Source organism: Calidris pugnax, unplaced genomic scaffold, assembly GCF_001431845.1.
Source record: "Calidris pugnax isolate Ruff unplaced genomic scaffold, ASM143184v1 scaffold127, whole genome shotgun sequence".
Taxonomy (NCBI): domain Eukaryota; kingdom Metazoa; phylum Chordata; class Aves; order Charadriiformes; family Scolopacidae; genus Calidris; species Calidris pugnax.
The window spans coordinates 1,859,859-1,885,810 of NW_015090883.1; the positions used below are offsets into that span (position 1 = coordinate 1,859,859).

The 25,952-nt window shown below is 37.4% G+C and overlaps 1 protein-coding gene across 1 annotated transcript in view; it reads left to right on the plus strand.

The window, feature by feature from the left end:
• The window catches only part of TTC7B (tetratricopeptide repeat domain 7B), a 136,459-nt gene that overhangs the window by 59,828 nt on the left and 50,679 nt on the right, over positions 1-25,952 (plus strand). Inside the window, exons 11-15 of the mRNA XM_014947063.1 lie at positions 8,047-8,151; positions 8,790-8,907; positions 9,104-9,161; positions 12,960-13,032; positions 14,050-14,210. Of these exons, the coding sequence (XP_014802549.1) occupies positions 8,047-8,151; positions 8,790-8,907; positions 9,104-9,161; positions 12,960-13,032; positions 14,050-14,210 (515 nt within the window). The remainder of the gene's footprint in view (positions 1-8,046; positions 8,152-8,789; positions 8,908-9,103; positions 9,162-12,959; positions 13,033-14,049; positions 14,211-25,952) is intronic.

Below are 25,952 nucleotides of genomic sequence, written 5' to 3' on the forward strand. Positions count from 1 at the left end.
GTGCTCTAACATCGTAGCTTCTTCCTTGGATTAGATCTCCTGTAACACTTATCCAGAAAATTGAATCTTGCCAGTGGATTACAAATGCTACTTCTCTGTTACCTTGAGTTCCCTTAATTTCCGAATTCAGAAAGGATACTTGGAGTAAGATTTAAACTGTAATATTTAAGAAATGAATACTCTGGGAAAGATAGTGCCATGCTTTTAAAGTGTAGCAATTCTCTTATAGGGACATTGCAGAGTACAAAAGGTCTCTTTTAGCCACATGACTGCTACTACAGTGTCTTATTGTGTCCAGTGAGGAAAGTCAGCTGCAACTCTGCCATCACTCTTACTGTAAGACATCCCTCTATTCTGGCTTTTACACTTGTGAAGCATGGACCAGCCTTTCCTTATCCAGGCAGGAATGAGTAGAAAGGTGGGATCTGAAGGACTGACATCTTCATGTTACAGAGCGTGTACATGCTCCTGTGTGTCAGCTGAGCTGTAGTAACAGAATCACAGGATAATTAAGGTTGGAAGGAACTTCTGGAGGTCTTTTTGTCCAACCCCCCTGCTCAAGCAGGGCCACTTGGAGCAGGCTGCATCTGTATCCAGATGGCTCTTGAATATCTCCAAGGAGGGAGACTCCACAACTTCCATGGGCAACCTGTACCAGTGCTTAGTCACCCTCACAGTGAAAAAAAAGTTTCCTGATGGTAAGAGGAAACCTCTCATGTTTCAGTTAGTGCCCACTGCTTCTGGTTCTGTCACTGGGCACCACTGAAAAAAGCCTGGCTCCGATTTCTTTCTACCATCCCTTCAGGTATTTGTACACATTGGTAAGGTTCCCCACCAAGCATTCTATTCTCCTGGCTGAAAAGTCCCAGCTCTTTTAGGTTTTCCTTGTAGAAGAGGTACTCCGGCCTCTTATTCATTCTAGTGGTCATTTGTTGGACTGTCTCTAGAAGCTCTATAGCTCTTTTGTACTGGGGAACCCAGAAATGGCGTGGCCTCACCAATGCTGAATGGAGGGGAAGGATCACCTCCCTCAACCTTCTGGCAACACCCCTGCAGCTCAGGATACCACCAGGCTTCTTTGCAGCAAGGGCACATTGCTGGCTCCTCTTCAACGTGGTGTCAACCAGACCCTCAGGTCCTTTCCTGCCAAGCTGCTTTCCAGCTGGGTGGCCCCCAGAGTATACTGGTGCTTGAGGTTGTTCCTTCTCAGGTGCAGTACTTTGCACTTCCAAATCTTTCTTTAAGCCTTTGAATGAGGTTCCTGTCAGCTCGTTCCTCCAGCCTGTTGAGGTCCCTCTGGACGGCAGCATAGCCCTTTGGCAAATCAATTCCTCCTCCTTGTTCTGTCTCATCAGCAAACTCACTGAGGGTACACTCTGCCCCATCAGCCAGATCATAGCGAAGACTTTGAACAGGATCAAGCCCAGTATCAATCTCTGGGATGCACCACTAGTTGCTGGCCTCCAATTAATCTTCGTTTGACTGGTCACCACCTCCTGGGCTCAGCTTTGTGGGCTATTCTTAGCCCATTGTAAAATGGCTCATCACATCCTTTCTTCCACTGTGGGTCAACTAAGTTATAGTTGTCACATTTGCCTTAGACTTAAAGTATGTATAGGGTAAGTGTGGCCAGCTGAGGCAATTAGTTTAGCTAATTTTTATTTATCGTGTCAGAGACCATGGCAGTGCTGAAACACTGAGCACTTAAGTTTGCACGTGCGTTCTGTTTTATAATTATTCAGATGATTATTGTTCAAATATAAGATATCTTTAATACTTACAGGGCATCCTCTGCTATAATACTGCTTTGTCAGCCGTTTTTTTCACTAAGTCATAACTTGTTCTCTACTTGCAAGGAATTGAGTCAAATAGTGATTAAATGTGGAGTTAAAAAGGAAGAAGTTCTTGAAGCTGACTAAATATTTATGTAGTGTAGCAAGGGAAAGCCAAAGACTTCTTGATCAAAAGAAAGTAAAATGTCTGGTTTGGGGGGTGTGGGAGTGTGTTTTCAAACCAAGCTGTGGATTTTTCAGTTGATAATTCGTGAAATGTCTGTGCATTTTATGTTACATGTATCTCTTTGAAAATTTCTTTCCCTATTAAATTATTCTGATTTTGAAGATGTGTTGAGTATGTTCAGAGCTTAAAATGTTATCTTGTTAAAGCAGAAAAACATCTTGTTATCCCTTAATCTGTGTCATTCCTTTCCTCCAAAAAAGGGGGAAATAAGCTGCCCATTAAAATTTAGTGTATTTAAACAAATTTATTGGGGGGGCCATGCCCTGTGTAATTAAAAAAATAAAAGGAAACAGGGAGGAGGAAAGAGAAGAATCTTTAACTTCTGATTTCACACTGCTAGATATACTAGCACTTGTACCAATGAGAATATTAAACATTAAGAAATCTAGAAATGGATACCAAGATATGGTATTTTCAGAGGCTTGATGGTATATTGGGGTAAGTACTGGGTAGTTCAGTATAGATAGTCTTAGCTACTGGGAAATCGGAATTTAATCCTTTGAACTTTATACAAGATTTCTCTGTGAACATGGTCAAGTCATTTAATCCAGTTCTAGCTCAGCTTTCTTCATTCTCGAAAGGAAAAGTTTAATTAAGGAATTACGTTTGCAATGTGCCTTTCACAAAACAGGTTTGAAAGAACAAAGCCTCACTGCAAACATGGCCTGATTCCAGCCCTGTGTTCAGAACTGGGGACAGTTTTCCCTTCTCACCAGTAACTCCTGAAGGTGATTGTGTGGCTGTCCAAGGCAGCTCACAAGTGAGAGGAGAATGTCATAATGTTAGGAAAAGAAAATAAATTGATGACTTTATTTTACAAAAGCTAGAACAGAGGATTTGAACATCCTTCTAGTATGTTTTACTAGCATACAAAAATAAAATTCATTTTTGAAAGATGAATATACATTATATTAAAAAAGCCCCTTTATTTGGTTTCTGAGAACTCTCCAGTAATTTTAATGTATGGAGTCAGAATCAAGTGATTAAAAATAGATCCATAGAAACATAAATCTTACCACTAATGTATAAAATTGGTGATTTTTGCTCTCTATAAATAAGTAGCAGATGCTCTCTCTCTGTGTCTCCTGTATCAACAGCTGACTGTCAATCTGAATAGAACAGTAGATACTGGAGCAAAAGTAGAGGTTGGATTACAGTGACTGACTCTGTTTCTCTTTTTGGTGGTATGTTTCAGGCCAACCGTGATGCTGTGCTGAGCAGAATACCTGAACACAAAAACGATCGCATCATCAGTTTGCAAAGTGCATCTGTTGTCTACGATTTACTCACTATAGCCTTGGGGAGAAGAGGCCAATATGAAATGCTCTCAGAGGTTTGTCAATAATAGTGAACATTCAACTGTACTTTTGTTGCATATTTCTGTTAATCACGTTAATTGTGCTAGTACTTAAGGGCAAGACAAATATAGGACACTGTCATTCTGACTACTGTATAAATACAGGAGGTAGTTTCCACCCCAAAAAGTTCACTGTCTAAATGTGTACAAGTGACTTCAGGTGGTCAAGCACAAAAGTTATGTGAAATGTGTGGTAAATGTTTAATGGCACAGAAATTCATGTAATTTTTAGGTGGGGAGCCATGGATCTGCTTAAAAGTATACACATGAAACAGACACAGCTGGAAGGATATAAATGATAGATATAGCTACCTAGGAAAAGGATTTGTGTTGCTTTATTTCAAAAGAAAGCTTTCTTTTACTCCTCACAATATTTGGAGTGCTCCAAGGTCCTTGGAGTTTGTAAAATGTCCTTGAAGTTAATAGAAAATTAAATTTTAAAATTAAACAAATTTACTACTTTTTCAGGTCTGTAGGAGAGTGCGTTCTCTATCTCAAATGTCTTGCAACTTGCATGTGTTTTGTTAGATTATGGTGACTTCTTCAGGAATTTTTCAGGTATCATTAACAATTTTATACTTGAGAAACAACTACAGCTCTTTGGGCAGAGCAAATCTTTCTGAAGCTCAAAACAGTGCTCGCCCGGCAGCAGGAGGCTGTTGCTGACCATGATTAATTATTGGTATCCAGATGGAATACTTCAGCATGTGTGGTAGGAAGGCATTGATTTGCTGAGAAATGGTTTCTCTCTACCAGAATAGAGGACTTCTAGTAAGATAAAAATGTATTAAAAAAAAAAAAGCCCCAGTTCTCCTCTAGTATATGTTGATAGTCACTCTTTAATCTGCATCTCCTGTGATGTAAAGCTCTGAATTTGTGTATTCTTCTTGAAAGTACTTCATAGCTGCACGTTGTGCACACAAGTCAGTTTTAATCAGTACAATAGAAAGCCTTTTGCAAAACCAAGGCGTATGAAAGCTCGTACAAGACTGTCATCCTACAACATAATTCAATCAGGAATATTTCCTTGTACTTGTCACTACAGACACTATCACCTTCATGGAGTTTTAGGTGGTTGCACCAAAGCTGCAAGAGATGACTCTCCATATATTTGAGTCTAAAACTTTTTAAAGGATAGACATCAACAAGTATTGTAAAAACAAAAACCAAACAAACAAACCAACCCAAACTAAACTTGAAAAGGTAATTCCGATTTCTTTTTTCTTGAATCATCTGGCAACCATTCCTTTTTATATAGTAGCCTGGCAACTAGGCAGGGATAGTATAGCCCTGGGTTCCAATCTGATTCTTTTGTATCGCCTGTGGTGTCCAGGTGGCGGGTTTTTTTGTTGTGGAGGTTTTGTCTTTTTTTAAAACGTTAAACAACCGTTACATTAACAGGAATATCACAGGTTCCTGGGATTCCTCCACTATATTCTTTGGGACACTTTAGGTATTATTTATATCACAATATGCTCAACTTGGTTGCAGTTATTCTTGCCTTTCTTAGGTTCTTGTCATCCAAAGTCCCACAGAAAACATTGACTTCAAGAAGCTCTTACAGTTTTGTAAGTGGTTAGAGGATATCTGCCCTCAAATGCTGCGACCCATAGTCTGAAAGTTTTATAAATTAAAGTATTACAGTAAACACAAATTCAGAAATGTAAAAACATTCTGTTCACTTACATAATAAGCATATAATTTTTCACTGGTTTCATTCTCTGTGAGCTAATTATGATTGCTGTGGTGGAGCTGCTGTAGCTTCAAGTCAGAAAGCATCATTATTCTAACCATGGAAATGGTATTCACCCATCAGTTCCAATATCTTGCTACCATCTTCTGTTTTAGCTATAGCTGATTACTTACAGAAGTAGTTAGTTGTGATATAAGAACATGAAATGATGAAAAATCTCTCATCCTTGTTAAACTGTTCTAATGCTTAATGGAAAAGGTCTCATTTCTTTATGGAGTTTGTATACAACAGGCTTTCAGTTTCTTATGGCTTCTTCAATTAGATCAAAGAACTTCCCACTGTCATAATCCTTTCCTAAGCAAAAGTACTCTGCCTGTCATCAAGTTGGTTTTTAAGCTTTGTAGGATATGACACGTTGAGCTTATCAATGTCCTACTAGGAGAGATGTTTTCCAGACTAGAAATTTTCCTAGATAATCATCTTTCAACTCTCTGACTTCAAGCATATTCTTTGAGGAGGAGACTGTAGTGCTGAGCAACGAAATGCAGTAATGCATTCAACGTTACCTGTTCATGAGTCAGTTGTGATTTTTTTACAAGGCAGCATCAACAGTTGCATCTCTGCCTTTTGGGAGAGGGATTGTGCTGAATGTGTTTTCAGTTACTTAAGTCAATTGCCATTATCCCAAACATTATCTTAACTTGTAGTTTTCCAGGTTACTATCGCTTCTTACATGTTTCTCATTGATTTCTTGATGGAGCCTCTTGCTCTTTGAAATTACTTCTTGGTACTTGGTTCAGAAGAATCCAGTTTATAAGGTGTTCCTGTTGTTCCATAGGTCACATACACATATACGCTTGCATATCCCTTAAACACACACCAGTTTTGTGATCTTAAGAAGGAAAAAACCCTCATGTAACTTGTCACATTTCAAATGAAGCCAAGTAAATAGAACTTAAAGTCAAGAAAAAAGAACGCTAATTAGATGATTAGTACTTTGAAACTCAAGCGTTTTGGAATAATCTGCAATTGTATTCTGTGTCTCTATTATTAGAAAATTAAAAAAACTTCAAGTATCAACTTCTCCAACTTTATGAAAATATATCCTATGTTGAGTTTTCTTAATAGACATTTATTAACATAATACACACACAATCTGATTATGTATAGTAATAATGAGTTTCCTTTTGGCATTCAGTTATTAAGCTGAAAATCTCAGCAGAATATTGAGTGTGAAGTTACAATTTTTAAAATAAAAATAATACTGTCAGGTCAACCTTCACCCGCCCACCCTTTAAATTGGTGCTGCTGCTTATCATGTATTCATAATTTAGGAAGACTGTGTGTACAATTTTCCCTTTCACTTAAGACTTACATACTGCTTTTGCAGTTGGTACCTTGAGTAAGCTGATATTTATCATTCCTTTTTTCAGACTAAATGGGACAGTACCAACAGGGGTATTTAAACAAACATAATAAATGGGAAATCAGTTTTTTGTTTAATTCTTTTTTTTTCCATATAGAATCTGGCAGCTGTTTTCACATAACTTATTTGAATGATTTAAATTTTCAGTTACATGTATTTTAGGTATGAGTCTATAGGAATACTTTTATAATGGTATATCTTCTTAATAATTGAAGAATGTGCTCTTAAATATCAATTTTTTCCCCCAAAATTAGTGTCTAGAAAGAGCCATGAAGTTTGCGTTTGAAGAGTTCCATCTCTGGTATCAATTTGCATTGTCCTTGATGGCAGCAGGAAAAGTAAGTCTTAATTATTTTTTTTATGTAATTATTCTATTGATGGCTTTCAGTAACAATATTTGGCACTTCGGTAATTTTAATCTGTAATGTTTTTAAAACAATTCTAATCCTTAAATCAGCCAAGTACACTGTACTCCTGAATTTATGCCTAGTGCTGTACAAATAATGTTTCTAACTCAGGAAGACTGAAAGGTGATGATAAGAACTATTTTGCCAACGAGCTTAAGTCAAGCTAATTGAATGGAAGTATTGAATTATACCAGATCATATTATCCCGTAACAACTTGTTTAAGTGCTGTTTTGATGAATGAATTTTACACTCAGGTACAAATTAACCCTGATTCATGATGCTCTTGCTTCTTTTTTTTTTTTTTTTCTTTGGGAATTTCTGACTGTGTCTTTTTTAATATTACTGTCTTTGAGTCTGTGTACTCTATGCAATTGAAGTGAGATGGATATCTTTTTTTTTTCTAATTCTGTATAACCTAGAAACTTATGGTATCAGATACAATCTTCTATTTTCACTTCTTTTTGCTTTTCTGTTAAAACGTTTCGGAAAACAAATCATATTCATTATGTAAATAATACTAATTTTCTAAAACATCATTCTTGATGGGGGTAATTTGATTATATTCAGTATGGGGGAAAGGAATGATTTTTATTTTGTTTAGGAAATATTTTTAGAAGCACATTGGTTCTGATGAGGCCTGATTCTTCTTCCCATTCTCTGATTACCTTGAGTTATCTTCTGAACTGTGATTGGATGGAAGCAAGTGAATTAAAAAAGAGGAGCGGTGCCAGTCTGTTACAAGGTTTTACATCAGAGCTTTTCATAAGTGCTGTTGTAACTCCCAAAGACCACTAAAAACCCTGCTTCTTCTGAAGCCTGTCCTATTCCTGCTCTTTCATTTGCCTGGCTCAAATGTTGTGAGCTTCCAGGACTGGAAAAGTTTTAAATGCATCTCAAAACTGTTTTCTGTATCATGTAACATTGGAATTGCATCCCATGCAAATGATAGTTCATAGGGGTTAAATAACATCAGCGCTGCCTGAAGTCCTGTGTTTCACTTGCGTGAGGAGTTGTGACAAACTGTCAACAAAATGTTTGCTAATGTCTCCTTCTAAAACTAAAGTAAACGATGGAAATAGGAATCTTCTGTCTGTGAAACATATTTATGTGTTTAGTAATTTCAATGGGAAATGTTTTTAACAGTCTGCCCGAGCTGTTAAAGTCTTGAAGGAATGTATACGTTTGAAACCAGATGATGCAACCATTCCGCTCCTTGCTGCAAAGCTCTGTATGGGGTCTCTCCACTGGGTAAGCTTGGCCACTCCTTGTCTTTTCAACAAGAACCATGCTACAATGCAACAAAATCTTGATTTAGGGATGTAGCATGTGCTTTTCACACTGACTACATCCACTTCGTCATCTCTAAAAATACAGCACAGAGATGCGTATGTGCACATGTATGTACTTTTCTGTCTGCGTGGCTAATTTAAAATACCTGACAGCAATGGTTATGTTGGTAACATCTCTTGATGCTGATCTAAGACATAGCTAAAATTTTATTAGAAATTGAAACATTGTTGGCATACGAAGCCATGCTTTATTGGATGGCATATACAGGCCAGAAATATCTTTGGTATTAAAAAAAAGGAAGAAAACAAATAAAAAAAAAAGGCAGAACTACAGTAAGTTTAAAATTATCTGTGTGTTATGTAACAGAGTTTCTCTCACCCATAGGAATGGGTTCTTCAGCTTATAATCTGTGTTCTTTACTTAGTGTTTAGCAGGAAAACTAAGTCTAATGAAAAACAAAATAGTCCTTTAAAGCAATCATGGCTGAGATCTCAACAGACTCTGTGTGCATGATACACATACTGTGTCTTGTTCTCATTATAACGTCAGATTTAGCTAGTTTTGGACTTACGTGGGGTTTTTTATCTTATTTTCAGTTGGAAGAAGCTGAAAGATTTGCCAAAACAGTTGTTGATCTTGGGGACAAAACGTCAGAGTTCAAAGCAAAAGGCTACTTGGCACTGGGACTGACTTACAGTCTACAGGCTACTGATGGTAAGATAAGAATACGCATTCACATTTGGGGATTCCCATCTTGCCTAAAAAAGGATACCTAGCAGAATGCTAGACTTAAAATTAAAGCTTCTGTGTGCAACCATTTTTTCAGTCAATGTATTAGAAGTTCTTCAATGAGCATGTGGAATGAAATCTCTTGATCTTGCCTGTCACTCATTAAATATATCCTTTTTAGCATCTTTGCGAGGGATGCAAGAGGTCTTGCAGAGAAAGGCTCTTCTTGCATTTCAGAGGTGAGTGGGTGTTAATCTTTTCATTTCGTTCTGCTATATGTAGTGAAAAGCTTTTATTATGTGTTGAAAAGAGGAACTTGTAAAAGATTGTGTAATGAGGATTTCACCTCTGGGAGTCTCCCTTCATGAGTACGGAATGTATTTCTTTAGCGTTTACTTTTTCATCTTCTGTCAGAAAAATCTAAATTGATTTCTAAGGATTTCCTTTTATTTCATTTTGAAGACATTTGTGTTGCTCTCCAGTATAAAATATTTGCTCAAAGGAGTATTATGTTCTGATCTAGAAGGGAAAATCACATGATGTGAGGTTTCAGTTTATGGTTCAATGTGATAGTGTTTCTAGAAGACTTGGTCACTGATCGGATTCTATAGGAGGCTTTTGCAATTGGCTTTTGCAATTATCTCTGTAGAGGCAGAGCAATAATCAAGGCCCTGCTGCTGTGGATGAGGGGCAAAAGGCAGGTAGTAAAGTAGTAAGCTTGGGGAAAATTAAAAATTCTATCTTGAGTTTTAACAGCAGGTAACTTTGGAGTGAGGTTGTTGCGTATTGTTCCTTCTTTTTTCTGTCTTATCTTAACTATGCCTCTGTATGTAAATATGTTTTAACATATCTTTGCTCTTCCCGTTCCTTAATGGTTTTAATAGTTTTTAATAGTTCACCATTCTTTATCCATGTTGAAACTGAATTTTCTACCTCCTTGTTTGTACCTCAGTTCCCCACCCATCCCTTTTACCGCTGACTTTAATTATCACTGTTTCAGAAATATTGTGCTAACCATTTCTCACCAGTTCTACCCATTCACTGCTTTTGAGCTTCTAACACTGAGTTGCTTTCTTCTGCTGATTCTTTGAACCAGCAAGGGATGACATGAACTGTAGCCTGAAGCTAGTCCATCCTAGTTCAGCGAGCTTTCTTCTGCTGATTCTTTGAAACAGCAAGGGATGACATGAACCAAAGCCTGAAGCTAGTCCATCCTAGTTCAGCGCCTGTTGACTCTTCCCTCCAGTAGCAATTCCCAAAGTCCTGAGTTGTTCTCTGCTATTGATCTGTCTGGAAAAATAGCTCTTTTCTAAGGGTTGAGGTTGTGCACCATTTTGACCATCCATAAAAATGAGGGTGCTTTTATAGGTAACATAATGCTTACTGTGGTAATGTTTTATTAGGTTGCTAGAGAAAGAGTTAAAAGAGAATAAGCAATACACAGTAGATTAGGAAAACTATTTTTCAAACTATTCAGCTTGTCGTCACTGCAAAATTACTCTTTCACACTCTATTCAAATATTGTTTCTTGGTTGTGTGTTCAGTTTCGAAGAGTCCCCACCAGGAAATAGTGCTGAAACCAGAGACTGTATCTACCATCTTCTCCACGAACCATTACAGATGTCCTTTAGCTTCATACGTTAAGTGGAACTTCAGTTTCATAGTGATGTGGAGCTTTGAAATATTTGTGCTAACTAGCAGAATATACAATTATCCACAGAAAGTCTTGGGAACATGAGGATTAATTGCATCTGCAGGTTTTATGTTTTGAGAATTCTAGTGAATTACTAATATTGCTGTTAGTGATATTGCTGGTATGAATCACTTGGGCTCCACACAGAATCTTGAATAGAATGGTTTGGCCCTCAAAGAAAACAGAGTTTCTGTATCTCAGCAATCCCTGTAGCTGCCTTCTAAGAGAAGGGAAAAAGTATGTTTTGAAAGGTGATTGTTCAGCATATTAACACGTTTCCCCACTTGTGTTCATAGAGAGACTCACACCTGATAGATCAGCTGGGCTGGAAATACACTTCCACATGGTTGATAAAGTTGCTGGTTCCTTGTGTTGATAACATTCATATAGGATGTTACCCAAAATCTGTTAACGCAGGGAATGCTGTGCTCAGCGTACCAGAGTCATGCCCATTTTCTCTTCCTATATCTTAAAAATAAACATTTTCCAGGAAGTGGAAGTTGGAATTCTCCATTCATCTCCTACACAATTTACAAAGCGAGCAGCTATACGGGGCTCAGTATTTTGATGTGCCAAGTTTTTTTGGCTTTTTGTGTGCGTGTATTTTTAATCACTTACCTGGAGGACCAATTCCTGAAGAAATAGAGGTCCTGAAGAAAACCAGTTATGTTTTGGACCCTTGCCTATGCCAGATTTCAAGGCTACCGGTTTGTGATAGTGGCCCTTTGAGAAGATGCTCGTTGCCATCTTAACACACTGCTGAGGGGGTGTTTGTTTCACTAACTTTTTTTTTTTTTTTTTTTTTGCTTGGAAGACTTTCAGTGCTTTTCCTGTGGCTGGTGTGAATTGAAGTTTCACAGAACTCACCAAATGGTTTATAGATAGTAACAGCTTTATTCTTTCACTAGCTGAAGCTTGGATGTTAAAGTCTCTTGTTCTCACTTAGTCTGGCTTAATTGTGAACTTAGATTTTTAAAAACGACTGGTCCTGGACCCTGTTAGGTTTTGTATTTGACTCTAGGTAAATTTGCCTTTATTTAGCAGTGAAGTTAACAAAGTATGAAACTGTTCGCTAATAACTTCAGCTGCTTCAATACGTGTTGGGTGTAGTTGCTAAACTGATAGAGCTGTCTGTCTCCTTGGGCTTGGGAAGAGAGAAATGCAAAACTCAGAAGCAGAAGGTTCCCCTTGTGGTTGTAATGGCTTAAAGGTCAATTTTGTTCCTCCCTCCCAATGGATACGACTTACTATATATTCCAAGGATGATTATTACACATTCTATCTCTAAATGAGCCTCCATTATAAACACTGCTGCTGTTGGGAAGCTCAGCATTTTTGTGGAAAGAAGTTATATATACAAGATGACTGGCATAAACTTCATCATCTGAACTTCAAACACGAGTTTGTGATGAGTCAGATTTTATGCTGACTTTTACAATAATGCTACAATAAAGAAGCTGTCCATCCATTTCTTTTACATTGCTACATAGCAATGTGCTCTGCTAACTTAATCCTAGAATGGTTTGGGTTGGAAGAGACCTTAAAGATCATCCAGTTCCAACCCCCTGCCCTGGGCAGGGACACCTCCCACCAGACCAGGTTGCTCAAAGCCCCATCCAGCCTGGCCTTGAACTCCTCCAGGGATGGGGCAGCCACAACTTCTCTGGGCAACCTGGGCCAGGCTCTCACCACCTTCACAATCTCAAAGCAGCTCAAAGCAAGATGTAACTGGCTTCCCAAGACTCTTCATGTGCTGGGCTGAAAATAGGCTTAAACTTTAGGAGTCCAAAGAATGAACAAAACTCTGATCTACTTTGCTGTTACTCTTCCTCTTTGAGTTCTGTGCTTCAGAACCATCCTGGTCAGGGTCGGTGTGATTGTGTGGGTACTTCTCGTGCAGGTGACATAATTCTTCTCTTTGACGTCATGTTGGTTTGGGGAGTTTTGGGGTTTTTTTCCTCTTTCTGTAAGAGAACTCTGCTTAATGAATCTATCTTATAACTGTTCTTAAATAATGACATCCAGTGCTTGTTTAGGAATATGTTTTAATTGAAGAATCATTTTGTAGTGCTCATTTTTAAGATTTATACTGAAATTGCATAATTAATTTCTATTTAAAAGTACACCTTAATGGCCTAAAGTGCCTCCTTTAAATCAAGGATGATTGAGAAGTGTGAGAAAAGTCACTGGAATGAACACCACATGTCAAAATATGAGCATACATGTAGTGAAGAGATCTGAATATGGATACATGAATATATATGTGTTTGTGTGTATGTCTAACCTGTATTAACAGGGGAAAAAATCACTATTGTTTTGTTGTTGTTGTTTCTTTGTTTTTAAGGGCTCACAGTTTGTCTCCAACGGATCATCTGGCAGCATTTTACTTGGCCCTGCAGCTTGCCATATCCAGACAGGTTAGTTGTGTTTTAAAAATGCAGCCTCACACTGTCATATGAAGATTAGAGTTTGTATCTGTTGATGGATACAGATTAAGGTTTCTTCAATGAAGACATGTTCTTTAATGATCTTGACAGTGTTTAAATCTTGAGTATCTGCTAAGATCTGTGCCTTTTCTGAATACTTGTAGGAGGTTTGGTTATTGTGATCAAAATTACAAAAATGTGTTTAAGAAAACTGGAAAATATTTTAAAGCTCTGAAAGACATGAGAGCTCAGTTGAACCTGTACAGCTGTTATGTTTAAGGGTTTTAGGATCATATCGTATATCACATGAAATTGGGTAATGTGGAGCTGCTTTGTATATGTCACTGTAAGCCTTTTCCTGTGTCATGTTTATTTTAGGAAGTAGTTTTGAGCACAGTGGTTTACATACTCTAGGTGACTACTTTTCATTGCTAATGAGTAGCAGAGACATTGGACTCTGTCACGTTACAGGGGAATGGATTGTCACTTTAATAGCACAAAATATTTTTCAGTAGCAAGCTGTGGCTCTGTACATCTGCATTTCAAACTTCTCATGTTGCTTAATTAAATTTCCTGGTTTTAACACTTAGTGTACTTATTTTGAGCAAAAGCACATGCAGCTGAGGAGATCATGAAATTCCATGTGCAGGGAAGTTACTGCTGCAGTCTCGCTGTGCATTTCAGTTAATGTGTTACATTTCAAATGTTTTCAAAATCATCTAGAAATACAAACAATACTTGAAAAAGAAGAGTAGGTGAATATTTTAAAGGGCTGAAGGGAAGTGTTTTATTAAAACATGTATCTTATTTTCCAGGATTAATATATTACTTAATTTTTACTGTTCACTTTAGAACATCAGGTCAATTTTAACCTTCTGAGTAGTGTCTTACAGGAGTCAATAGAATCCAGGTGAATGTTTTGAAAATTGTATGTATGTGCAATCAAGTAATAGGCAATATGTCTAATATGGGTGCTTTATTTTTTCTACCTTTTCTTTTTTAAATCAGATACCAGAAGCTTTGGGTTATGTTCGTCAGGCTCTGCAACTACAAGGAGATGATGCCAACTCTCTTCATCTGCTTGCACTCTTGCTATCAGCCCAGAAACACTACCATGATGCTTTGAATATCATTGATATGGCCTTGAGTGAATATCCAGAAAATTTTATGTGAGTGAATGTCTCGTTTACTTTCTACGCTTTCTCTCATATTTATTTTTCTTAGATTCTCATCTCATTCATTTCGAGAGGGGAAGGACTTGAAGACTGGCCTGGGGTTTTTTTTCCAACAGTCTTCCTCCCTGCCCATTTAATGCAAGTCTGCTTTTTATTAAAGGCTTGTTAAATAGGGATTGAGGATTTGGTTTTGGAAAGGAAGCTGGAGCTGGGTAGTTAATCTTATTTTGGTTTGCTTTTTTTTTCTACAGACTCTTTGTTTAGATAATTTCTCCGTGTCGCATGCTTTAGAGTATTCTTGTCTTCTGTTTTTATGCAATATTCTAAGAAGGATAACCAGGACTTTATTAGCTATAGGATAGGTTTATCCCATCCTACAGATAACTCTGTGCGTATTTCATGGAATCTGTTCTGTAACATACATCATAACAGAGAATCTTCTCTTTTGCTTGTATAATTACCAGTCATCTGAAGTTGGCTGATGGATAACTAAACAAGTGAACAGGGATGAAGCATGTTTTGTAGATGTTCTCTTGCTGTTTAAGAAAGAAATCATTCTTTGTGTTTATTCTTCTTGTTAAGTATATCTTAAAATACAGTTACACTTTGTACTTTTGTAGGGTTGCGGGCTTTTTAATTTATTTTCTTATGAAAGTCCAATGAAATGCTTTACAGCAAAATATCTCAGGTTCTGCTTCCATTAACTTTCAGTGCTTTGCCAACAGTCACTAAGGTTGTAATCCATAGTGTTATAAATATCCTAAATGTTTATTTAGATGATTTTTTGGAGTATCTCAATTTCAACTTTTAAATGTCTGTCCTGTATCATAAATTGTTGCTATATTCACATACCAGAAAAATATGATTTCTTTAAGAATTGTTAGTTTGAAAATAGAGATTACAGTCATTTTCCTTCCTGTTCTTTGACATTTCTTGCTTCCTTTTGGCTGCCTATATAAGGTACTGTTGCCTTTTCCTCATAAATCTGACCAGGAGCTCTGTTGCTACCACCTCTCCTCAGAATTTCTGTGGCTTGCAGCCAGTTCTGTGCCACTGCTTTGGGGGCCTTTAGCTGTTTCTCGCTTCTTAGTTTATCCACACATGTATAAATGGTCTCTGTTCTTATTAGGGGCTTCCACACACGCTTCACAATTTCAGAACTATGTAGTGCTTCCTCTCCCAAACCTGTCTGTGTGTTCCTCTGCTCTGACGGTCCTGTCAGTAAGTCATGGTTTGAGAGGCAATTGAAGTATCAGCTACCTAATTTTATACTCTATTATTTTTAAAACCAAATATGTTCAAAGCACCATGATCTGTCATCTTCTGTCTGTTCTCGTTTCATCTTCTGCCACTTAGTGGCGATGTAAATGGCAAAGAAGAAGTTGCTCTCTCTCTCAGAATAATAATAGTCTAGAAGAAGGATTTGTGAAACTGCAGTTCTGTCTATTGTAATGAGAGAACAAAAGATTGTTGAGCAAAATGTTTAAAATTACTCTTGTGAGCATTCAAAAGGTATTTATGTTTTTTCTTTAATATGGTTCATGGCCTTTCTGTACTTGTTTATAACTGCATCTCGTGGTTAAACATTTTGCCTGAGTTACTTTAAAAAGTACTGATCTTTCTATTAATGTGTGTATGTATATTAATCATGTGGGTCATAAATAGTGGTTCTGAATTGTTTGTCCTGCTGTATAATACAAACACCGTGGTGATGCAGTGTGCTATGCTACAACATATGGATACAGATCAGGGAATTTTAGAGGAGTATCTTGGCAGCAGGAATCACCATCAGGTGTGGTGACAATTACTGAAGAATCCAGGGTGCAACGCAGTTATGTGTATCTCTAGACAGTCTTTTAGAGTCTTGTTTTTAGTGCTATCAAGTTAATTCTGGTTCCCAGAGAAGTCAAGGATATGATTGGGGTTCCTTCTTCCTGCAATTGATACTGACAGCCAGACAGACACATCTGGTCAATTATATAAATTTGGATTGATTCCTTCAAGTAACTGGGTTATTTTTTCAAGGATTTATCAGCAAAACCTCACGTTTACAATCTGTTCTTGCCCACTGTATCTGGTGCTCTGGAAATGTGTATGTCCATATATGTAACGTATAAAACAGAAGCACGTAGTGTATCTTTCATTCAATTTTCTTATTCTGCGACTTCTGTAAGCAATGCAATCCCATGGTACTCCCTGGCAGACTGGAAAGAGGTCCTCTTGTGTTCATCTAAGGCTTGCTAATTTTTAGATATACTGACACATTTGATTATTTGCTTATGGCACTTTATTATTTCTGTAAACACTTCAAATACCATCATGTTTTATGTTTTATCTTTCAGTTATGCTACTATCCCAGTAAGCTAAATAGTACAAGAGTTTTCTTGGTATTCTCTGTATTTCTCTTGGAATCCGTGACCTCAGCCGTATGCAAAATGATACTTCAGTGGGTTTGCAGCATAATAAATCTCTGTACTTGGAAAAAGTAAAACATTAAAGTAAAACATAGGGCTTGTGATTTATGTTATTTCTTAGTTCTTTTATTCTTATTCTTACCTGCATACCTCTGCATGCTGTAATTGCATTGCTGCACTGAGTGCTCTCCTGCCCTCTTCTCAGCTATGTGTTCTTTTTCTTTTCTTTCAAAATAATATAAATTTTCAGACGTTTATACTACTACATCCTCTTAAAATGCCAGAGGTTACAGGGAAGTCATAGAACACCCCATGAGTCATGCTGAGAAGTGGATGCTTTCCAGCACTCTTCTGTTGTAATCAATTAGTAAAAATGTTGTCAGTGAGTTCTTAACATTTGAAAATCTGATGCATTCCTAGAATTCATGTTCACTATTTGAGGCATGCAGCAAGTATAGCTTTGTATCATAAATAAGTGTTAATCTTCCTGCACTATAAAGCTAGAAAGTTGCTGAAAAAACACGGCCAGTCGGAAAATGAATTTGCCCCATGCCCCTCTAGGTCAGTAAGTAGAAAGAAATCCCTCAGAGCCAAAGGATTCTGTCCCATCATTACCTAAAGGAGTGGAATGAATGGGCCAACATCACATTATGCTGTTAGCAGTAAGGTACAGCTTTTTCCTTAAATAGAAAGTTGATTGTTCTTGCTTTTTTTTGTTATATTGGCAGCATAAATATGCAATCTGCTCTGAGACCTGACGGGATATAGCAAAAGCTATTGGTGAAAAATCTAAGAAAGCTCTGAATGTGAAATAGGCACATAGTAACGTTTTCCAGAAATAATCAAAATGCAAGATATTTGCTGAATATTTATAGCACTGTCAATTCAAACTTTTTGTAAGCTTAAAGTGCTAGGTTGTAACCACTCTATTTATAAACAAGTTAGCCGTGTTCTTTGGAACAATAAAATCAATCTGCTTTTAAATGCTAGCTAACCTCCGAAGCCTCCTGAAGTCTGAGAGTGCTTTGACCCAGGGACAGAAAGATCTTTAGACAAAAGATTACTGAACAGATTAAGATTACTGAAAAGATTATGAATACTCTGCTCTGGTGAGATGGGTGAGAATAAGGTGCCAGCACTCAAAAATCTGAATAGTTAATCTCAGTCAGGTCCTACTGCATTTGAATTCATCTAAAGTTACACTGTGTTTTTTGTTACCTTTCATTAGACAGCTTGTTCCTGTTGTAGAAATGTGAGGTTCAGTTCCTCTCCAGCTTGGCAAGATTTGAACCCACAGATGATGCAGCTCAGGGTCCTGACCATCAAACTATGTGAGAGACTGGGGGTGAGATGATCCATTTCTCCTCTTGAAACAGAAGTAGGGACATGCTGCCCTGAATGCAAAGAGAGTAGGCAGGAAGGAGCTACAATATATCTTAATTTATGGAGTTGTTAACTGTGAGGGAGGCTTGAGGTCTTGCTGCTTGGGTTTTCCTTGAATTTCATTTAATTTGATCCAACTATTGCCTGCTCTGAATTTATAAGCAGTCCAGGAGGTGTGTATTCAAGTTGATGGCAGGCAATGGTGGTTGTGTTGCATTGGTTCATATTGGCCTTATTGGGTATATCTTGTACAATATATATAGTGTGGTTATATGTACGATGACCTGAGGACCCTTAATGAAAACTCCTTTCCATTACTCTTTCCTTGTCTTTTTTCTTGTGAGGAATTTGTATCTTAGTGGTCTTTTGAACAATATGAAGTCTTGAAACAGCACTTGTATCTGTTTCAGCTTCATGGCTAGTCAACAGTAGGTTCTCAGTCAAGGGAGACAGAGTTAGGTTTCTTAACGAAATACTTGTGATACTGTTTTCTTAATCTTAACTGTTCCCTCGTTATTTCAAGTGTTGGGGCACCTAAAGAGGAGTACAGTGCCTGAAATTAGTGTAATTAGGCAAAATAAATTATAAATATTAATTGCTAATTTTATGCTGAAAACTGAACCGTGCTGGATAGCAGCTGACAAGCTTTTACAGTAGCAGAAGTAGGGAACAGCAGATGGGTTATTTGAGGAGTGCAAGTATGTTATTTTAATGTTAAGTACACTCAAAAAGGACAGACATATGGTAACAGGTTTGAAGACAACCGAAGACTAAGTTCACAGTTTAAACATTTACATTTGTTGAAGTGTGATGGAATTTTTTTTTTCCTTCCAAGAATATTTCACAGAAGTATCAGGCCAATATGTCACTCCTCTGAAAACTATGAAACCTTTTCCTTCCTGACCCTCAAGAGCTCTTTTGAGCTACCGTAGATTTCCCAGAATCACAGAGCTTTTTAACATCCCTCTCAGTTCATTGATTAACAAACTCATTTCCTTCTGGGAGCTGTCAGGGTGGGTAGAACAGAAGAGCTGCTTGGTACATGCAGTGCCTGATGGTACATAGACTGATGTTTTGTGGGACAGGGGGGTATTTATCAGTTAAAGGGTATTGACTATGCTATTCTCTTTCCCTGAGGTCAGTTGTAGTTGCACTACAGAGTGTGGTGCTAGTTAAATTTTCACTTTTTTTTCCCCTTGATAAATAGAGCACTGTGAATTATACGAGGAAAGGGGAGCAATATAAGACTGGACAAGAAGCAGTCATCTGCTAAGTTTGGCAAAATCATGTCTTTCAGGTTGGTGTATACATTCTTGTATACATTTGACAACATGCTTTTTCAAATCCTTTCCATTTTGATCCTGTCTGTCTCGGGAGTTAAATGAATTTTTTTCTCAGGAATGATTTTTCTGTAACTCTTGAAGAACAGCATTAGTTGCTAGTGGCTTTTCTTTACATGCTGGGCTTGTCTTTCCTTTTTCTTTTTTTTTTTCCACCTCTTTTGGTTGTTATGTGCTTTTACTGAATGATCCATTAAAAAAGAAATTGTAGATAGGTAGATATTGCCTTATGTAACAGATTGGTCATTGGCCTCAGGGTCTTATCCCTGAATTATATTTGTGAGGCTGTAGACTCTTCCTTGAAACTTGATTGAAAGAGTCCCCGTTTGGGTGATGAGCTTGCTGCCGCAGGGTGTTCAAGGCAGGAAACCAAAAAGTTTTCAAGTATAACTAATTTGTTCTGGCTTTAGTCAGAAACTATCTTCATTATAGTTTACAGATTTTCTTAAGGACATTGAATTCCTAAGATGGAATACAGTATGCTTGGACTCCTCCAAAAGTCACAGGACTTACTGGTTTTTCTTGCAAAGAAGCGATGCTACTACTGCTTTGTGAACAAATATATGGGGAATAATATTTCAAATGGAGCAGCAGAGGCCATCCAGTGCACACCAAGGACACTCATTGATGGTTTCCACAAAACTGTTATTTTGGGACTTGAGGGCTGATTTTGTTGCATCTTTTGCTTGTTTGAATAGCAATCTGAACTGCCTGGTTTTACTTCATCTGTGTTTCTGTATCTATGTGGGCTTCCCACTGCTGGAAATCTGTGCAACCAAAGTTGGTGGAAATAATACTTATGATTAATATGGACACTATAGAAATCTGTCACTTTTCCTGAATCACGGGTTTCACATCTTTTGGATATGTTTGGTGATTGAATGAGAAACAGTTTAGGAGACTTTTTTTACTAAGTTAAATGATTTTATGCAGTTTTAACAAAGCTAGATTTGGGTGCCTCCTGTTTCTGGTGTCAACTGGATTTCCTGAAGGAACTGGATTGATAAAAGCAGCTGGAAAAAAACTCCTAAGTATAGACATTGCTGATATTTGTGTTTGGTAACCTCTTCTCATTAATTGTGTCTTGTTCGCTTGCAAATGCAGCTGGGATAATTGAGACTCATTCCTGACTGTTTACACTTCGAACAAAAAGGAGAAGCAGATGTGATTAAGTGGGAAAGAGGAAACTGGCCTCAGGATAAGGCGAGAGAAATTGCTTGGGTAGCAATGTCACAAAAATTCAAAAGAAATCACCAGGAAATAACAGTAATTTGTTCAGTCGTGCAAGAAGTTATTTCGAGGTGCTTACAAATGATGATTTTTCATGTTTTGTAATGAACGAGTTATGTTTATATCTTTCATGATAATAAAGCTTTCCTTGAATACTCAAAATGGAGTAGACCGACTCCGCAAGGGTCCACTGTGCAATTGCGGCAGACACCTCCATGAATTTTTTTCTTTAATTTGATTATCACAGTGATAGAAGTGATGCACCTAAAATCACTGAATGTGTAAGCAAATCCTTTATACAATTATGGGCATTTCATAGACTATCTAGTTTCATATTGGCATTTTCCCAGTAGGTTAAATTTTTTGCAATTGTGTCATTTTGTGTTTTGATGAAGGTGCAGATGTTTTGGAATTGACTGAGGTGAAGCTGTACGCTTTCTACAGCAGGTGTTAAAGGGACAGGATGCTCATATTAATAGAGTTTGGAGCCAGGAGGATCAGTTTTTAAAACCTCTGACCTTCTATATATCAGAAGTTGTTAAATTTGCTTTAGTTTTTCTATTAATATATGTTTAGCTAAAGCATACCTTCCAGAGGATGTCCAGGCTTGATAAGAACATGTCAAAAACTGGCAAAACCATAGCAGCGTGTGGTAGCTTGTTCCAGTGTTTCAGCTGTGCTCTTCCTTAAGTCTCTATTTTTGTTCTTAACTTGAATTGGTCCCTTATTTGTTTCCAGCCATTGGGTTTTATATCATTCTTTACTAAGTACTCTGTAATACTAGTGACTTCATGCTCTGTAATTGGGACACTGCCAAATGTCCTTTCTGATAAGAATATCACCACGCTTGCTGACAGTACGACACGTTCTTGAGGCTTTTGGTTATCTTTAAGCTGTAGCAGTTTTCATCAGGTGCAAGCAAGAACCACACAAAACATTTCAGTATCATTTATCATAGAATCATAGGATGGTTAGAGTGGGAAGGGACCTTAAAGGTCATCCAGTTCCAACCTCCCACTGCCACGGTCAGGGACACCTCCCACCAGACCAGGTTGCTCCAAGCCCCATCCAGCCTGGCCTTGAACCCCTCCAGGGATGGGGCAGCCACAGCTTCTCTGGGCAACCTGTTCCAGTGTCTCACCACCCTCACAGTCAAGAATTTCTTCCTAATATCTAATCTAAATCTTCCCTCTTCCAGTTTATAACCATTACCCCTCGTCCTATCACTACACTACCCGATAGAGTGGTCCCTCCCCATCTCTCCTGTAGCACCTTCACCACTTTATACAGCAAATCACCTGCATCGTGTCTGTTGGAAAGGATTGTGTTACTTATTTTGAGTGTAATTGCTCTGTTGTGGGCTTATATTCATTTACCAGTCTACTGGCATTCATTTGCTTCTTGGTCAAGTCATTTCTATGATGCATTTCACATTAGAGTGAAAAGGCTGTGTTTGTTCCTATAGCTATATGCTGGGTTTTTAAAAAGAAATAAGGCTTTAGAGCTATTAAGCCGTGCAGCTGAACGAATGGTTTGGGGAGTTTCCCGCTGGGCTGTTATAAGGATCTTTTCATTAGGAGAGTGGATTACACATCTATTAGAGTGGGTTCCAGTGGAATTCCCAAGTGAGGGGTCTTAAAGCAGTCAGCCCCACCACCTCCTTATAAAAGAAGCTGCAAACTTGAAGACAGTAAAACTGTTGTAAAATTCTGGACAGGGAGTGAAATAAATGCTGGGGACTCTGCGATTTTCTTTTAATTTTAACTTTTTCTTCTAAACCATTTATTTCTGATGATTTCTATTTATCACAAGACTGTCATAAGGGCACTTGCTGATCGTACGGACTAAGAGAAAGTGAATTTGCTAAGGTTTGGCTTCCTCCTACCTCCCCATTTCTTTTATGTTTCCTCTAACAGTCACAGGGAGTTTTTCCTATATATGTAACTGTTAGGTGCAAGAAGTGACTTGCTAATATTTATTTAGGAAAGAGATAGATAAATAAATCTAGATTGTTTCGAATCATCAATATTGAATAATATTTGTTCAAACTTAGTTTTATGCATTCTTTGTGCTGCTTTCCCTCTTTATTACTCTGTGGGGTCCGTCAGTTAATCTGATTTAATTTACACAAACAATTGACACTATTATGGTTTGTAACAGAAATGAGATGCAATTCTATGAAGTAAGCATGTAAATGTAAGTTTTACAGCAGCGTGGTTATTTTTTCCCTTAAATTTGTATCATATGAAAAGAAGCCTATGTTTTTTGTTAAAAAAAAAAAAAAGTAGTTTATTTTCAGACACCCTTTTTTTCTGTGTTTGTTTGTTTGTTTAAATACAGGATCATTGTCAGACTAGTTACTCTAAGATTTCACAAGTCATATGTTTAAACTTGGTGAGGTTTTGTTTTTTGTGATTTTTTTATGATCATAGTGCCTAGGTTTAAAATCAGAACAACTTCTTTTAAATTTTCCTAATGTTCCGGGATTTGAAATTGTGGCATATATCAAATGGACACTTAAATGTGAAACCAAAATTAAATGTTATGTAACTCTACACAGAACTGGTATTTTCCATCGTTCTTTTATGCTCTAGTAAGTAACAGGCTATCTATCAGAGCTGATTATATATAAAATTTATTCTTATATTTAAGCTATTGTAATAATTGATGTGCTCGTCAGGGAGCCCAAACTGTTGTTTGACACCTTTCTGCGTGGCTTATTTGTTGTTGTCATTCTTTTTTTTCTTCTTTTAGCATATTTAGGGAGCTCTGGTGTGTTACACGGCTTGTATGGTACAATCTCTTTATTAAACTTGCTATAACCTGTTTTTCCATTAATGATGTGAGTTGTTAGTAATACTCTAATACTCCTTTCATTTTTTGTATGCTATTTGTGTATAAATTTTTGCACATTATTAAGATTGTATATATTCATCTGTGCTTTCCCTCTTGAAAAAGACATTGGTGATATAGTTGCTGTTCTCCAGTCAGTCCAGAAGTGATATTTTCTTTAATATTTTTATTTCAGAAAGGGCTATCTTATGTGTCACTGTTTCCATAATTCTGAGAAATGGATTATTTTTGACTGCATTAACTAATCATTTCTGGAGTGTTCCCATTCTCTGTTTGTCATTGTTTTCATATCTGAGACAACATAGATAAGGATTATGGTGGGCGTTGGGGGTTCATTCCTGAGTATCCTTAATGTTTGTCCCATTGCCCCTATTTAGTATACACATTTCTGTGGCTATTTTTTCCTACTTAGATACAAAAAGGCCTTTAGAGACTACAACTTTTTATAATATTCTGGTTAGGTCTAGTTTAGCTTTCACCGTGTACCTAAGATGCAGCTTTCTGTGCTGATTTTTCTTGTCTCCCCTTTCTGCCCCCTGCTATCGTTGATAGGATCTCTGCATGTTTCTGATGTCTTACTTGCACAATGTTATCAATGTTTTGCTTGTCAAACACTGAGTTTTTACCCCTTCAAGTTGAGATGCCTATCCTCAAACATTTTAGCATCTTTGTGTTAAATGCCAGGCTTCTGCTGTATCTCGAATATCTTTGCCAGCCTTCGCTATCAAAGTATTTTAGGTGTATGCTGCTGAAATTCAAAGACCTAGTTATAAACCCATTTGGGATTTTTCATTCTTTATTTAAATAAAAATCCAGTATTATATGGATGGGTTTACAAGCAGCTGTTTTATAATGTCCTCATTAGTTAGGGAGAACAGTCTTGAAGTAATGGAGTCATTTGCTGCTTTAGTAACTACTTCATAAATTTATCAGCTATTAGCTCCCAGAATAACTAAGCCCTTCCACTTAAGAGTTTGATTTGTTCTCCATTTTCTGTCTGGGTAATTAGTCTCCTAGAATGATACAATTCACCTTATTTTTATCTATAATGTTATAGATCTGCATCTGATGCTGGAACGAATGCCCCATTAGTCTAATGTCTTTAACAGAACCTGTTTTACCTACTTGCCTCCCCCAAAGGATTTGACCCAAACGGATCTCTGTTCTTATCTATTATATTTATGCTGGTTTGACACATCGCTGACACACATTGTTCTACTCTTCATTTCTATTTTAAATATTGTCTATTCCTCAGTAATTTCCTTCTTAGTGATGAGTGCTATCCTACTACGCTGTGGTCACTCTGCACTGTTTGTCAGTAATTTAAACCTCTGACTCTTACAGACACCACCAGATAATTCATGATACTCATAAAATGCACAGCTTGCTTTTCATCAGCCTGATTCTTGATAGCTTTTATCCATTCTTTGCCATTTTTAATTGTGTAATCAAATTGGGTGTGAAAACATCCCTGTAAAGGTTAAAATTCTCTGTGTCAGTAATGCAGGCTGGATTCCACAGGAGTTGTTTCCACAGATGCTTGAAGCTGACCTTTCAGAAAATCCTTTTTCAGATGATCTACCTCACGGTTTCTGAAACCTTCCTGGTATTAACTTGTTATCAACTCATACCTCCAGCCATATTTCAGGGCAACTTGAAAGAATTAAGTTGATCTGAGAGGCCTGTTTGTCACATGGTTTTCCTTCTGCCCTTTGCCTCCTTCTTCTTTCTTCCTTTCCTTCCCCCATTTGTTAAATAAGCATTTAGTTGGCAGGTTTTCATTTTGTTATTTACCATCCCATCTCAGTTTTCTGAAGTGTCTTAGTTATTTTGTGATTTATCGCCAAAGTACTTCTTGGACCCAGTGAAACTGCCCTGTGTGGCTTTCTAAATGCAACCTTTTCTGTTCAAAAGATTATTTTTGGTTTACTGTGGATAATCCCACACAAGTGGGATTCTTTTTTTTTCCCATTCCCATTAGGTATGACCCCCTAGCCTTTCCTTATTAGAATTACGAGGTTTCTTCTAACATACTTAGCTTATTGTTTGTATTTTGGGAAACCTGGCAGTCCCCTTGATTGCCATAATGCATAAGAAACAGAGATGATGTTGTTTGTACACCGAGTGCATCCAAAAGCATAAAATTCTGATGCATTGCTTTAATTCTTACAAGTATATTTGTCTTCTGCTGTCTTGCCTTTGAATCCTGCACTGCTAGTCCAGGTTCTTAAATTTTTGTTGCACAGACTCCTGCTACTTTGCACATGTCTTGAAGTCATTTCTTTATAGTCAAGTCCTCTCCCTTTCTATCTCCTGCTCAATTTTTCTTTCAGCTCTTGCATCCTGAATCTTAGTGATTTACTGACCCTGTGCCTTCTCTCTGCTACAGAATTCCTGAAAGTCTTAAATGCTTGAAGGCTGTTAGTGTAAATTCAGTCTATCTGTAACCTGTACATAATAGGGTATATATTATGAGTATCTTCTTTCTAGAATGACTTGCAATAAATTCAGCAGCA